General features: G+C 43.1%; 1 protein-coding gene across 3 annotated transcripts in view; it reads left to right on the top strand.

Moving 5' to 3' along the window:
* XYLB (xylulokinase) overlaps positions 1 to 15,985 on the top strand; it is a 75,565-nt gene extending 59,580 nt beyond the window's left edge. The window contains exons 18-19 of one of the 3 annotated variants that reach the window (XM_025375815.1): positions 1,717 to 1,811; positions 15,854 to 15,985. In XM_025375815.1, the coding sequence (XP_025231600.1) occupies positions 1,717 to 1,811; positions 15,854 to 15,985 (227 nt within the window). Of the gene's footprint in view, positions 1 to 1,716; positions 1,812 to 7,558; positions 9,207 to 15,853 lie in introns of those variants that run through there. The other 2 variants (XM_025375816.1, XM_025375817.1) reach the window with 2 other exon arrangements.
* The last annotated feature ends 938 nt before the right edge of the window (positions 15,986 to 16,923 follow it).

Genomic DNA, 16,923 nt, shown 5'->3' with positions numbered 1-16,923 from the left:
TGTTTGAGACATGGTCTCTGTTGTCCAGCCTGGAGTGCAGTGGTGTAGTCATGGCTCACTGCAGCCTCCACCTCCTAGGCTCACGTGATCTTCCCACCCCCACCTCAGCCTCCCAGGTAGCTGGGACTACAGGCACACACCACCACACCTGGCTAATTTTTGTAGAGATAGGGTTTGGCCATGTTGCCCAGGCTGAACCCGAACTCCTAGGCTCAAGTGATCCATCCACCTCAACCTCCCAAAGTGCTAGGATTACAGGCATGAATCCTAGTGCTACGATTACCACATCCAAGCTGTGTGGTAGTTTTGTTGGAATATACAACCTAAATAAATATTGTAAGAGAGAATTCAATAGGTGATGGTTTTGAGGCCTGACATGTCCAGCAAGGCCTTTGTTTCATCCTTCCAAAGATTGCCTGGGTAAAAGACTCTATGTTCAAAATACTTTTCCTGAGAACTTTGAAGATACTCTTCCATAATCTTCTGGCCTTCAGGGTGGCTGAATAGAAGTATGGGGTCCACTTCATAATTATTTTGTGGAAGTGGGAAAGGAGTTGCCCTTTAGGGACTTCACTGCTATCCTGCACTGTGTTTTGTTTTGTTCTTTTTCCCTTTCTGTGCTTGCCAAAGGGTACCTGGGCCACTGCCCTGCTCTGCCCTCCAAAACCAAAGCCTGAGCCAAATCTTAGCTCACTGGTCCCCACCCAGAGGGTTACTAACTGCTTCATTTAGAGATCTCTTCTCCCCAGCTGGGCCTGGGGATGACTGTCTTGTGTAGCGTCTGCGAGTATGAGTGGAGATGGGACTAGAGTCTTCTCTTGCTGTCCACCCCACCACCATCCCAGTCCCACATCCATTCTGCTCTGAGCTGGAATTTTCTAGCATTTGGTTAGGAAAACTGCTCCTCACGTCTTCAGAGGGCCCTTCTTCACTCCTGGTGGTGGTGTGTTTCTCTGTCTATCTGACGCTACTACTTACCTTGCCTAGAAATTGCTCATTGTTTCTTGCCTACCAATGGCAACCTTCCCCCTGCTACTCATTTGCTTGGTGAGTAATTATTGAGTCCCTTCTGTATGCCAGATGATGTGCTAGGCACCATGGTTATAGTGGTGACCCAGAGAGACACCTCAGCCAAAGAGGGATCTTAAGCCAATACTCACTGAAACATATGGCACAAGTTGGGAAAAGTGCTCTGAGGAAAAGCAGATGGTGCTGAGGGCTAAGGAGGGCCTCCTGAACAAGTGATGGTGCTAGGTGCATCTTAGCGTGTGAAGAGTGGAAAGAACATTCCGCACAGTGAAAAGGCTCTGAGGCAGCATGAGTGGAGAGGAGACCAGGCTGTCCAGAATGTGGTGAACGAGGGGAGAGAGGAGGGGCAGGCAGACCCTTCCCCATCATATGTTGAGGTTACCTGGCCCATTCCATGAAAGGCACAACCACAAAGAGCAAGACAAGCTAGGTCCTGCTGGAGACAAGCCTGCGCTTGGCATTTTTTTGTTTTGTGTTGTAATTTTATTGAGGTACAATCTATATGACATAAAAATCATCCATTTTAAGTGTCCAATTCATTGATTTTTCATAAATGTACTGAATTGTGCAACCGTCACTATAATCCAGTTTTAGAAGAGTTTGCCACCCCAGTGAGATCCTTCATGGTGTTTATGATTAGTTTTCATTTGCAACATGCACTAACATGAAGTGAGTTTTCCCTTCTAGGTCTTGCAGGTGGAAGAGATGTGCCCTTTTCAGAGGTTGTGAAGTTAGCTCCAAATCCCAGACTAGCTGCTACCCCAAGCCTGGGAGCTTCTCAGGTGAGAGACCGTCAGAATTTGTTTATAACATTTGCATTATGAAAGCTCGCTAGGGTTTTTCCCCCACCAACAGGTCACCTACATTGAACTTGATGTGCTCAACTAAAGGAGAAATTCTGCTTTATTGAAATTATCAAGAAAATGGAGCAAAAGAGCCAGGTTGTCTGCTGCAAGTCACAGATGCTGCTGATTTTACAGCCAGGGTCAGATGTATTGCTGGGCATATTTTTATTGCTTCGTATGCCTCACGGTGGGCCCTTCCATGTCACTGGGCTATAAAAGCTACTGAAAGGATCCGTCACTGAAACTCAAGACATGCTGGATTTCTAGCACTCAAATCTCAAGTCTAGACCCAAGATAGCTGTGCAGTCACCCAGGCCAGGAAACCCCTGTGAAGGCAGACCTCACTTGTTGCAGGTTGGGTTCCTCAGAAAGCAGAGTCTGAGATGTCAACTAAGATATATGAGGTTTATGGGAGTGGGAGGAGTTGCTCTTGGAATCTCCAGCTGTAGAAAGGAAAGGGAGTAGACAGGATTGGACAGAGGGAGAAGGTGAGCGGCAGTGCAATTTCTGGAGCCTAAGCTATTCCTACAGAAAGCTCTGAAGCTGAGGTGACCTTTAGAGTTTTATCCAGTTGCGCTAAGGGGCTGGGCCTTTATACCCCATGTCAATCAGTCATCACATGTGGGCCACCCCAGGAGGGGGTGAGGCAGCTCTTTATAGCGAAAGCAATCTCCAAAGCGGGCAGCTGAGGGCTGTCTGCCAACAGCACTCCCAGCAGTTGGGAGAATAAGTTCTTCGTTCCTGAGGTGAATCTGGATGGTACACCACAGCATCCGCCACACCACTGTACCTGTTTGCAGAAGGGTCTGGCAGCCCAGCAGCAGGGGTGGGTGCATCTTGTAAGGAACTGTGAAGGCTCTGACATTTACCTGACTTGCAAGCTAACAGGTGAGCCTGCCAGTTTTGTAGCGGCAGGCAGAAGACACAGGACTCCTGGATCAGAGACAAAGGGCTTTATTATGATGAACTCACGGTTCATCAGGAAGCATGAGCCTTCATGCTTGCATCAGTTTCCCTTGGCCTCCAAATTCCACAGGGTGATGCAAAGTGTGCCCAGGTGGATACTGTGCACATAATAGGCTGTGATACAACCAAATGATCCCAAGCATAGAAAACTCCCAACCTTGTAAAGGAACTGCGAGCAAACCTGCCCAAACGTTGCCACCAAAGGAGACATTATCCTTATTATTCTTGTCAGCAAACAGACAAACACTCTCTCCAGTGTCTCTGCCCTGGAGACACTATCTATATGTCTCTATGCTTTACAAACATCCTTGAAAAGATAGTCTGAAACGAAAGCTGTCACAAGACATGTAGAAACACCATGGAGAATTGTCTCCCAGCATATCTTGGAAGTAGCAACTCATGCTGTCTAGGAGACCAGACAAACCACACACACAGGTGTGCCCAAGCATCTGTAATTTTTCTGTTGTGTGTGAGAGGCCACTCGATACACTGAAAAGATTCGATGTCGAGATAAAGGGCACTTAAGTTCTGATTTTTATTCTGCTTCTCCTTCACCATGAGACCTTAAGCAGCACTCCTTGTCTCTAGACCTTTGTTTTTTATCTGTGAAGTGGGTACAACATCTGTCCTGCCTCCCTTTCACCTACTAATTGTGAGGCTTAAAAACAATCCTTGACCGAAATGGCATTATAGTCTAACAGGAAATCTGGAGGTAGAATTGTTTCAGTAGTTCAACATGAGAACTCTGGTCATGTTCCCTGCAATTCCTCAGGTCAGCAGTGGACAATGGGAACATAATGTGAGCCACGTATGTCATTTAAAATATTCTGGTTGCCTCATTTTTAAAAGTAAAAAGAAAAAGAAACGATTAAAATTAATTTTAATAATACATTTTATGTAATCCACTATATCTGAAGTATTGTCATGTCAACATGTAATAAATAGAAAAGTTACTAATGTGGGGCTGGACGCAGTGGCTCACACCTGTAATCCCAGCACTTTGGGAGGCCGAGGTGGGCAGATTGCTTGAGCCCAGGAGTTCAAGAGCAGCCTGGGCAGCATGGCAAAAACCCCGTCTCTACAAAAAATAAAAAAATTAGCTGGGTGTGGTGGTGCATGCCTGTAATCCCAGCTACTCTGGAGGCTGAGGTGGGAGCATCACTTGAGCCCAGGAGGTGGAGGTTTCAGTAAGCCAAGATCACACCACTGCACTCCAGCCTGGGCGACAGAGACCCTGTCTCAAAAAAAAAAAAAAAAAGTTACAAATATGATATTTTACATTTCCTTTTTTGCATGAAGCTTTTGAAATTTGGTGTGCATTTAATACTTACAGTTCTGGGCATGCTTCAAGTATGCAAAGGTGTACATGGCTTGTGGCTACTGTGCTGGATAGTGCAGCTCTGGATGTGCTCACATGGTGGGAGGATGGCTGTAGCTGCCCCAAACATCATGTCTTCACCGCTGTGTTCAAAGGCAGGGATATAGGTGACATTGGACAGAGAGCCTCTCCTCACACACCTCTTGCTCATCAGGGAGAAAAATACTGGCCTATCCCTCCCCTACCCCACATACCCCCAACAAGCTACCACTTGGTCATATATGGTCAATTCTGATTGTAGGAAAGGCTAGGGTAGGGTCTGGCTCTTTCATTCTATCTGGAAGGAGGCCAGCAAGGAGGAAGGTAATTAGGGAAAGTTTTAGGGCAGCACAGCAGCATCTGCCTCATGTAAAGTATGGAGTGGCAAATCCTCGGAGCTGTGTCCCCTGAGCTGATGAGAGTCCCTCATCACTCTCCCTGGCCTGCCCATGGCCGAAATCACTGACAACTCATGGAACCCTTTACCGCTGGATCCAAATCCTCCAAAGCCCTCCCAACAGCGGGTTGCAGCAATGACAGTCTACGTGATTGTCAGCATACACGACTTATATGCAGACTGCATTTGTGGACTAGAGTTAAACTCCTTGAGAGCAGGGCCACATCCTTCATTCTTTCTGTGGCACCTACAGCACTGCTTGTGCTCAAGCGGAAACTCAAAGCAGTAAGAATGTTTTCTCCCTTGGCGCAGCTGAACGTTGCAGTTTTCTCCATGGGGAGAAATCAAAGCCCCTTACCTTTGTTCTCTGACTTCTTAATGTCCAGTACAGGCTAGGACAACCTTAGGCTCCTCGCCTGTGGGCCTCTTTATAAAGGGTCACCTGTTATCTTTTGCTTTATTTTACTCATGGGGTCTATTCCCAAGTACTTCACAAACACATAGTTCACAGGGTAGAACCAGAACATCAGCTGTGTCACCCTCATTTGGAAGAGCAAAGAAATTTATCCCCCTAAGCCCTTCTAGGCAGCACAGACTCATCGTGGACTTAGAAGCCAGCAGGCTCCCTCTCTCTGGCTCTGACACCCCGTGTAACTGTCCCTGAGCCTTCGCAGACAGAGCTGCTGCAGCTGCACCACGAGTAGGCCCCAGTCGCATAATGAGTTGTTAAAATGCTTGACTTCCAGCTGGGCGTGGTGACTCACGCCTGTAATCCCAGCACTTTCAGAGGCCGAGGCGGATGGATCACCTGAGGTCAGGAGTTACAGACCAGCCTGGCCAACATGGTGAAAACCCGTCTCTACTAAAAAAGAGAAAAACACAAAAATTAACCGGGTGTGGTGGTGCACACCTGTAGTCCCAGCTACTCGAGAGGTTGAGGCATGAGAATCGCTTGAAACTAGGAGGTAGAAGCTGCAGTGAATCAAGATTGCACCACTGCACCTCCAACCTGGGTAACAGAGCGAGACCCTGTCTCAAGAAATAAAAAAACACAACTTAACTCTGGAGCAAATTAAACCAAATTAAGAAGGAATGGGGTTGGCATGAGCTCCTGCTTATGTTTACTTGTGAGTCCCAGGAAAATCCAGGTCCTTGGTCTTCAGTGTTGTTTGTCTGTGAGACAGCGTGTGCTCGCCTGAAGTGCATCTGCATTTCTCAGGTAAGATGGACAGCCACAGGGAAAACTGCTTAGGGGGTTAAAAGAAGGGTAAGAATGTGGGCTTGTGTTTCTTTTTGGTCTTTTTTCTCTGTTGGGCTTTTTGTTTGTTTTGGCTTATAAGGAAGCACACTGTATATATAATTTTGTAGCTTCTTTAAAATTTCTACATTACAACATAAATATTTCATTCTTAAAAATGTATGTGCATACCATTTTTAATGACTGTATAATATTCTATCTGGGTCGACCAGGCACGATGGCTCATACCTAGAGTCCCAGCACTATGGGAGGCTGAGGCAGGAGGATCACTTGAGGCCAGGAGTTGAAGACCAGCCTCATCGCTACAAAAAAAAAAAAAAAAAAGTCTGTCAAATTTTTCGCCAGAACCACAATTTACTTGAGCATTTTCCATGCCTTAGCACAGTTGCTTTTAGTTTTTCAATTATAATTAACTCTTCCTAGATAAAGGATTAAAAAAAAAAAACTTTCCTATTCTACATGCGAATTTAACCTTTGGTTAACTTTCTAGCTGTTTTCCTTGAGATCTCATAAAAGTGGAATATCAACAGTTTTACTAGACAACGTTGCTTTTGTAAAAATGGCCTTTGCTTGGGAAACTGCATCTGAACTGAGAAAACTGTAACTACCTGGTGAGAAGTCTTCCTCAGGGCCTCCTTGAGTACAGTGACTCCTCCTGGACATGCCTCCTACCTACTAAGCTGTTACAGGAGATACTTTTGTAGGGCATATGAGGTTTTGAAGCCAGGGTCATTCTTTCGTCTGTATGATGTGGATCTCAACTCTTTTTTTTTGAGATGGAGTCTCACTCTGTCACCCAGTCTGGAGTGCGGTGGTGTGATCTCAGCTCACTGAAACCTCATCCTCCTGGGTTCAAGTGATTCTCCTGCCTCAGCCTCTCGAGTAGCTGGGATTACAGGCGCCTGCCACCACGCCCAGCTAATTTTTATATTTTTAGTAGAGACGGGGTTTCACCAGGTTGGTCAGGCTGGTCTTGAACTCCTGACCTCAGGTGATCCACCCGCCTTGGCCTCCCAAAGTGCTGGGATTACAGGCATGAGCCACCGCACACGGCCAGATCTCAGCTCTTTCTGCCTGGGCTGTAACTTGGTTGGGAGACAAAGAGACCCTCTTCTGTACAGCTGTGTGAACTGCTGTATCAACTGCTACATGGTCTTCCATTGAGAGGAGCACCTGCCGCCACTGTGTTTCTCCAGGCTGTCTTCCCTTGGCTCATGGTGGTCTTATACGTCTGAATGTTCAATGGTATCAAAGAAGACCCTTGGCGGACTTGGCATCCTACGTTTAGGATGATTTCCTTAGGAGAGCTTCACCAAAGTAGAATAACTGGGTCCCACACTATGGGCTCCTTAATACAGATATAAAGTCAAGTCTATTTCCCAAAGAGTTGTATCACCAACTTTCACCAGCTGTGCAATGAGGCAGCCATTTCTAGGTACTCTCACCAGAATTTTTTAAAACTTTTGTAGATTTGATCATAAAAATTAGTTTCTTGTCATAATTTATAGTTTAAAAATATCTTAAACTACAGATTTGAGAACTCCTAGCATTCCCTCTTTTGTGAATTGATGCTTGCTTTCTTTTGCCCAGCAAAAAAGTTAAATTGCAAGTAAACGAAATTTAAAAATTTTAAATTGCAAAGTGCAACCAGATGTAAGAGGCATTTCCCCTCTCCCTGTTCTAAACCGCTTTTTCTGCTCTTCTAGGTCTATGAGGCCCTCCTCCCCCAGTATGCCAAACTCGAGCAGAGAATCTTGTCTCAGACCCGGGGGCCTCTGGAGTGAACAGGCATCCGTGTTGCCCCTGCCTGCCCAGATTTACTGACCCCACTTGGAGACATGGCCCCGGACAGCAGGGATCCACTTCCCTGTTCTGAACAGCTCTTCCTGCCTCTGCTGACTCCTTGGAGTGTCCAGGACCATTTTAAAGCCGTCCTCAGCACATCTGCCTGAAGATAGATAGGCACTCGTGTCCTTGTGCCCATGTGCCCGTGTGCCCCAGGGCAGGAAAACATCTCTCTTTTCCTGTCTTTTATCCCAGGAGGCAGGACAACACTGAGACTGGGATATATCCGATAAAAACTATGACTTTTCCCCTTGTAGAGGCAGAATTAAAGCTAATCTAGGGACTCAAATTAGCAGAATGGGGGAGACAAAGCCCTGTCTCACCCCCTAACCTCATCCTATCTCTTTCTCCAACCCTGACTCTCTGCCCACTCCTCCCCAAACCATGACCCACAGCCGCCCCCACCCCATATCTTGATCCTACCTTCCATCCTCTCCCCCAATCCAAACCCCACAGCCTCTTCTCTCCCACACCCTGCCCTCCTTGTTTCAGCTGTCTGAGGTGCCTCCCAGAGCCTCTCTTATTTGCCCTATGCTCACCCTCTCCATGCTGTCCCCATTCTCTCCTTTCACCATCTGTTCTCTCCCCCTCCTTCATCTCCTCCCTCCCCAAACTCACCTGGCATAATTCACAACCTCCCACCCAAACGGTGGGCCTGGTGGACGTGCTTCCTGTGCCCTCCTTGTAGCTGTGCCCACAGATCACTGAGAGGGACCATCTCCCAAGTGGCACGGTTTAGAACTTCTCTCTCTTTTTCTCCCTCATTCCCTCTCTGTTCTTGCAGTCCACTTGTTGAAGAAGTTGTGTCATTTCTCTGGAAGAATTTCCCAAATTCTGGATTTCTTTTTTATTTTGGAGTATTTCATCAGCTGAAAAGTTGTGATTCTCACTTTGAGTTTTCTTCCTATATTTGTATAGTGAGTTCCTTTTTCCTTCCTCTTTATCCCTCCTGTTTTACTTTATACCTCTCTATTCCTTGCTCAAATTATTGCAAAAGCCTCCACAGAAAGTCCTCTATGATCTGACTCCTGCAGACTCTTCCAGATTTTTCTTCTGCCCCAGGTCTTTACTGAGCTCAGGACTCCAGCTAAATCAAAATACTCATGTTCTCACCCAGAGTGACAAAATCCTGCAGATAGGTTTAAGACTTGGTGGATCAGAGCAGTAGCTAGTGGGAAGTTAAAAGGAAGGGGCTTAGAAAATGAGTGGGATCAAAGGCATCACTTCTGATGGAGATGAAGCCATCTTGAAAGGGAGTGGTGTCCTTTGGAGGCATGGTGGACGAAAGGGGGCAAAGGAAGCAAGAGGTTAAAGATAACGGCCTGTTAGATACGACAGCAAGGCCAAGATTCCGAAGAAGACAGACAACTCCCCCTAGACGTTACTTTTTAAAGACATTTTACATTATTGGCCAGCAGAAAAAGGCTGTCTTGGACCATGAAACAGTAAACTGTAACAAAACACTTCAACATGAATTTGAAAATAAATTAAATAATTGTGAATATAAAAGGACACCAGAGATCAGAAATTCAAAACCTCAGAATAAAAATGAGAAAGCTACAAGCATATATGAGAAGAGAACTGACTGAACTTGGGAAATAATTTGAACAAAAAGATAAGTCATCACAGATATGAATACTAAATTATACTATATCTTAATGAAAATAGATATGGTCACAAGTACATTAAGGCACGTAGAAGGTAGGAGTAAGAAAAGCTAAGAGAAACAAAACAAAGCAATATTAAAGGAAGAGCCAAAAAGACCCAGAAATAAAATGATAGATAAAGAAGATTGGCAAAGAAAAGATGATACAGGTAAAATTGGAACTCATGAAGACAAAAGATAAGACAGTGGAATAGAGTTAATATTTAAAATTCAAATATTAAAACTCAAACCCAAAAGAACTTTCTGAAAACAAAAGAAAACCTGAAACTTTATCTTGAAAGGGTCTATCTTGTTACTTCAAATATTGACCCAGAATGATGAGCTCTGAGACATATCCTACCAACTATACTTTGAAGCCAAAGGAAAAGAACTATGTAAGCCTGTAGGCCAAAAGACCTAGTCTCTTACAAAGGAAAGATCTGGTTGGCATCAGACTTCTTAACAAAGCGAGATAGCAATGGGGCAACCTTTTCAAGAAACTCAAAGAAAGTATGAACTGAGGATTTCATATTTCGCCAAGCTCTCCTTTAAGTATCAAGGATATAGGAAGAAGTTTTAATTACACAAGAACCCAGGGACTATTGTACCCACGACTTCTTCCTTAGAATTCTACTAAAAGACAAGCTTCATCCAACTAGGAGATGATTGGGGAAATGAGCAAAAGGACTGGACGTGACCATTGAATATCTTTGGTTGTAGACCTGAGACCAAATGGAAGTGGGGATAAGGGTGGAAGAACAGTGGTAGTCTATTTTCACACTGCTATAAAGATAGTACCCAGCCGGGCATGGTGGCTCATGTCTGTAATCCCAGCACTTAGGGAGGCCGAGGCAGAAAGATCACCTGAGGTCAGGAGTTTGAGACCAGACTGGCCAACATGGTGAAAGCCCGTCTTTACTAAAAATACAAAAATTAGCTAGGTATGGTGGTGCACCCCTGTAATCTCAGCTACTCAGGAGGCTGAGGCATGAGAATTGCTTGAACCTAGGGGCAGAGATTGCAGTGAGCCGAGATCGTGCCACTTCATTCCAGCCTGGGTGACAGTGAGACTCTGTCTCAAAAAAATAAAAAATAAATAAAGATAGTACTCAAGACTGGGTAATTTATAAAGAAAAGAGGTTTAATTGACTCAGAGTTCCACATGCTGGGGAGGCCTAAGGAAACCTACAATCATGGCAGAAGGTGAAGGGGAAGCAAGGACTTTCGCATGGTGGCAAAAAAGAGAGAGCATGAACGCACAAGAGAGCAAGCAGGGAAAACTCTTATAAAACCATCGGCTCTCGTGAGAACTTACTATCATAAGAACAGCATGGGAGAAACCACCCCCATGATCCAGTTACCTCCCACCAGGTCTCACCCTCAACACCTGGAGATTTCAATTCAAGATGAGATTTGGGTGGGGACACAAGTTCTAATCACATGAAATAGTATCAAATGGTATATGCTTTGACAAGACAGAAGTAACAAAAAAGAAGGGAGAGAGGAAGAGGAAAGTACAAAGAACTCCTTGTTGCTTAGGCAATATGTAGAAGTCAAAGAGCATTATTTAAAGTTGACAAAACAAGTATATGAAGTGTAAGTAAGGAAAAGAAGATTTAGAGCATAAAATGTGTACTATACTATTTAAAGTAATAGTATAGAATACATAGTATAATTACTAGAATAAAAATGTAAATCTCCATCAATGCTCAAAGAAATAATAATAAAGGCAGTAGATTACAGTGAAAAACATACAATGAAAAAAGGCAGTAGATTACAGTGAAAACATGCCATCATACAGTAAATATATTAAGTCCAAGCATGTAAGTTAAATCAGTACTTTACCTATTAAAAGGAATATCAGATTGGCTTACAAACCAATGTCTTATTGTCTGTTATTTATAAGAGACACATCTAAAATAAGTGATTCAGAGAAGCTAAATAAAAAGAGATGGGCAAAAATAGACCGGGCAAGTAGGACCACAGAAGACAAAGATTACAGTATCCATATCTGAAAAGGTAGAATTCAGGAAAAAATAGACAAGACAATGAAGGATACATTAAAATGCTAAAAGCCACAAGTCACAATGAGGATATACTACTTATGAGTGTTACAGCTTCAATTATCTGGTTTGTCAACTTTAAATGATATTCTTTGGCTCCCACCTATTGCCTGTACAACAAAGAACTCTTTGTACTTTCCTCTTTCTCTCTCCCTCGTTTTTCATTGTTTCCATTGTGTTACTTCTACCTTGTTAAAGCACATAACATTTGCATAACAAATTATGCAAGGAAAAATGAATAGAAACCTAGAAATAACAGAGAACTTTAAAACACCTCTGTCTCACCCAAGACTGAAGTTAAGGAGACAAAAAATACATTTAAGGATATAAGTGATCTAAATAACAGTATCTAAAGTAGATCTAATGAATATATGTTGAACTTTCTACCTTGATAATAAAGAATACTCCTCTAGGGCAAGCGTGATGACTCACACCTGTAATCCCAGCACTTTGGGAGGCTGAGGCAGGTGGATCGCTTGAGCTCAGGAGTTCGAGACCAGCTTGGCCAACGTGGTGAAACCCCATCTCTACAAAAAAATACAAAAATTAGCCAGGCATGGTGGCAGGAGCCTGTAGTCCCTAGGAACTTATGACTCTTCTAGGAATCATAAGATTGTTGTCCCACAGCAGCCTCACACACCTGGCATATCAGTGATTAAACCCATAGAACCCATAGGGTGCTATCTCAAAAATAATTGTGAGTGGGCTTTTGGTACGTGTACTCCAATAAGACACATAAAACCCACAGTATATTTTAGGAAGCTATACTAATGGCATTATCCAGGATTAAAAGGGACTAAATGTTAAAAAACCCTGGACCCCCAACTTTATATGGGCAGCAAGCAGGCATAGTTGCTCAAAAGACAGTTTCTAGGCTGAGCATGGTGGCTCACACCTGTAATCGCAGCACTTTAAGAGGCCAAGGCGGGCGGATCATGAGGTCAGGAGTTCAAGACCAGCCTGGCCAAAATAGTGAAACCCCATCTCTACTAAAAATACAAAAATTAGCTGGGCATGGTGGTACATGCCTGTGGTCCCAGCAGCTTGGGAGGCTGAGGCAGGAGAATCGCTTGAACCCAAGAGGTAGAGGTTGCAGTAAGCTGAGATCTCGCCACTGCACTCCAGCTCAGGCAACAGAGTGAGACTTCGTCTCAAAAAAAAAAAAAAAAAATTGTATATGTATCAGCAGGCATGGTGTCTCATGCCTGTAATCCTAGAACTTTGGGAGGCTGAAGCAAGTGGATCACCTGAGGTCAGGAATTCAAGATCAGCCTGGCCAACATGGTGAAACCCTGTCTCTACTAAAAATACAAAAAAAAGTTAGGCGGGCGTGGTCGCAGACGCCTGTAATCCCAGCTACTCAGGAGACTGAGACAGGAGAATCACTTAAACCTGGAAGGCGGAAGTTGCAGTGAGCTGAGATGGCAGCACTGTACTCCAGCCTGGGCGACAGAGCAAGACTCCATCTCAAAAAAAAAAAAAAAAATTTATATATATATATACACACACACACATGTATCAGAAAAAAATGCAAACACACTTTAAGCATATTTTAAAATGCTTACTGACAAAAATCAAAGAGTTTGATAAAATTCTGTGTTACCATGACTGTGGAGCAATAGACATTCATATACATTTCTGGTAGGAGTGCAATTTTGTGAGACTCCTAAGGAGGGAAATTGGGCAACATCTAACAAAACTAAATATGAGTATGACTGAACCATTCCAATAGGAATCTGCACAAAGACACAATTCCAACATACAAGATAACGTATGTATAAGGTTATTGTGAAATTATTGATAATAGCAAAGTACTTGGGAAAAGTACTTTACATTAATAAAGTACTATACATTAATATAGGACAGATTGAATAGATTATAATGCATCCACACAATAAAAAAGAATGAGGAAGCTCTCTATGTACCAATGAGGGGTAAATTCCATAAACAAAGGACAGTTCTCTATTATTCTCTATTATTCTTTTTATTCCCCTTAACAAAGTTTTATAGTTTTTAGTGTATGTCTTACACATATTTTGTTAAATTATTTGATTTTTAAAAAAGATTTTGTGATGAAATGTATGACATTTATCATTTTAACCATTTTTAAGTGGAAAAGTGTTCATTGTTTCAATTGTTTTTACTAACATTTAGGAATATTCCATGGTATGTTGAATTATTCATTGGGAACATATAAAGATCAAATTCAGTAGCGTTAGGTATATTCACGATATTATGCTACCATCACCACCACACATTTCCAAAACCTTTTTATCATTCTAGGCTGCAGCTCTACTCACTAAACAATAACTCCTGTTTTCCTCTCTCCAGCCCTTGATGACCGCTATCCTTTCTCTCTATGGATTTGCCTATTCTAGGTTTTTCATATAAGTGGTATCATACATGTGTCCTCTTGTGTCTGGTTTATTCCACACACATGTAAAACAGTTAATGTTTTAATGTTTTAAATTTAAAGGTTCATTCACATTGTAGCAAGGCTGAATAATATTCTGCTGTCTTTATATACCACATCCTGTTTATCCATTCATCCATCAGTGGACATTTGAGTTGTTTTCACCTTTTGGTGATTGTAAATAATGCTGCTATGAACGTTGCTGTACAAATATCTGTTTGAGTCCGTGCTTTCAATTTTTTGGGTGTATACCTAGAAGTGAAATTGCTGAATCATACAGTAATTCTGTTTAACTTTTTGAGGACCCACCGCAGTTTTCCACAGTAGCTGCACCATTTTACATTCCCAGCAGTAATGCACAGGGATCTAGTTTCTCTACATCCTTGTCAACACTTGTTATTTTTCTTTTTTTAAATATGTATATAATAGCCATCCTTATGGATGTGAAGTGAAGTTTCATTGTGGTTTTGATTTGTGTTTTCCTAATGACTAGTGATGTTAAGCACTTTTCGTGTTCTTATTGGCCATTTGTACACATTTAATTGTTTCGATGCTGTTGGAAAAGTGTTTCATTTTTTCAATTGTTTTCGCTAGCATATAGGGATAGTCTATGGTATATGGAATTATTCGTTGCTAACATACAAAAATCATTTTGTTTTTAGATGGAGTCTCACTCTGTCATCAGGCTGGAGTGAATGCAGTGGCGCGATCTCGGCTCACTGCAATCTCTGCCTCCTGGGTTCAAGCGATTCTCCTGCCTTAGCCTCCTGAGTAACTGGGATTACAGGCACCCGCCACCATGCACAGCTAATTTTTGTATTTTTAGTAGAGACGGGATTTCACCGTGTTGGCCAGGATGGTCTCCATCCCCCGACCTTGTGATCCACCCACTTTGGCCTCCCAAAGTGCTGCGATTACAGGCATAAGCCACCACGCCTGGCCATAAGAATCAATTTTTGTTTGATTTTGTGTCTTGCAACTTTATTAAATTCACTTACTAGTTATGGTAGTATTTTGTATTAGTAGGATATGTAGGATTTCTATCCATCATGTCATGCCATCTGTACAAAGACAGTTTTTCTTCTTTTCAATCTGTAAGCACTTTATTTCATTTTCTTGCCTTCGTGCAATGATTAGAATGTCTAGTATAGTGTTGAATGGAAGCACGGAGAGCAATAATCCTTGCCTTGTTGCTGATCTTAGGGGACAGCATTTTATCACTAAGAGTGTGTGTGTGAATACACCCTCCATTGGGCTGAGAAATTTCCTTTCATTTCTTGCTGGAGGCGGGGAGGAATGTTTAAACAGAATGTGTAGGTTTGTCTTGAATTTTGGCAAATGTTTTACATGTATGTGTTATGGTTTTGGTATTCTGTGTTCCTTAAATATTTGATTGAATTCACCAGTGAAACCATCTTAGTTAGATGTTTTCTTTGTGGAACTTTTAACTTAAAATTCAATTTAAATAAAAATATATGGCCCTTCAGATTTTGTACTTCTTTTTGTGTCAATATTAATAATATGCATCTTTCAAAGAATCTTTTTTTTTTTTTTTGGTAGAGACAGGGTTTTGCCATGTTGTTGATAGCAAGCCCTAACCCTGTCATAAACAAGCCTTAAAGAAACTGGCCATAAACAGGATTTCTGCAGCAATGTGACATGCTCATGATGGCTGTCATGCACACTGCTAAAAGTTGTTGGTTTACTGGAGCAGGGCAAGGAATACCTGTCCCTGCCTGGAGCAAAAAACTGCTCAAACCACAAACAATAGCAGGAGAGGCCTGTGCCTTGACAGCATGTTTGTGCTGCAGATAATCAGCCAGAGCCTGTTTCTCTGCTCCTCACTGAGATTGCTTTGTTTCCCATAAGGAATGCTTTTAGCTAACCTACAATCTATCAAAGCTATGCTTATCACTAGCTTTCTGTCAATAAATGTGTGGGTCAAGCTCTGTTCATGGCGCTCAGCTCTGAAGGCTGTCAGCCCCTAATCCCCACTTTATACTATATTCCCGTGTCTTTGTCTTAATTCCTCTAGCGCCGCTGGGTTGGAGTCTCCATGACCGAGCTGGTCTCAGCAAGCGGTACCCAACGTGGGGGCTTGAATCCAGGTGTAAGGATCACCGGAGCGACGGTTAGAAAATGTGGAACTACACTGGAGGACACCTGAGTAGTGTTAAAGCAATTCCCATGGTAAGAAGGGGAGCTCAGAAGCATCAGGGTAACAATGGGACAAGGGTCGAGCAGGCATGAGGCTTATTTGATTCTGCTTCGACATCTCCTCAGAAAAGGAGGAGTGAAGGTTAGCACTGGCTGACTTATGCAGCTTTTTAGTGTGGTAGAGAGATACTGCCCCTCATTTCCGAACCGAGGAACTATGAATGTAGAGGTCTGGGAAAAGGTAGGCAGCACACTGAAAAAGGCATATAAGGATGGTGCTGGAGATATTCCTATAACTGATCAGTGTGGGCTCTGGTTCATTCCACCTTGGAGCCTTTCCACACAGATTATGAGGAGGAGGAATCAGAGGAAGAAGGAGAAGTAACAGAAGAGGTGACAGAACAGGTTTGCTTGCCAGCTAAAGCAACAAAGGAGGGAGAGGTTTGTCCCTACCCCTCTGCACCCCCTCATTATTTTGAAGAAAAGGAGCGGCCTGACCCTCCGAATCTTTCTTTTCCAGAGGACACTGGGTGAAAAGTAGTTGCCCCAGTGACTGTTTGAGCAGTGCCTCAAGCGACCGCTCTCAGTTCTATTCAGGCAGGAATCCAGCAAGCTAGACGAGAGGGTGATCTGGATGCTTGGCAGTTTCCTGTTAGAATGCACCCACCTGATCAACAGGGAAATATTACGGTTACGTGGGAGTCTTTCCCTTTTAAAATACTTAAAGAATTTAAACAAGCTATTAATCAACATGTACCAGGTTTTCCTTTTGTAATGGGACTGTTAAAGAATGTTGCTGTCTCCAGTCAGATGATGCCAGCGGGCACAGCAGGATTACTTCTAGGTAGGTCTAGTTTAAATGTAAAAGGAGTGCAAGTACAACCAGGTGTCATTGATTCAGATTATAAGGGGGAAATTCAAATTGTTATATCTACTTCTGTTCCCTGG

The sequence above is a fragment of the Theropithecus gelada genome, chromosome 2, assembly GCF_003255815.1.
Source record: "Theropithecus gelada isolate Dixy chromosome 2, Tgel_1.0, whole genome shotgun sequence".
In the NCBI taxonomy this organism is placed as follows: Eukaryota; Metazoa; Chordata; class Mammalia; order Primates; family Cercopithecidae; genus Theropithecus; species Theropithecus gelada.
The sequence above is the reverse complement of the archived record's forward strand: the minus strand, read 5'-3'. Positions and strand labels throughout refer to the sequence as shown.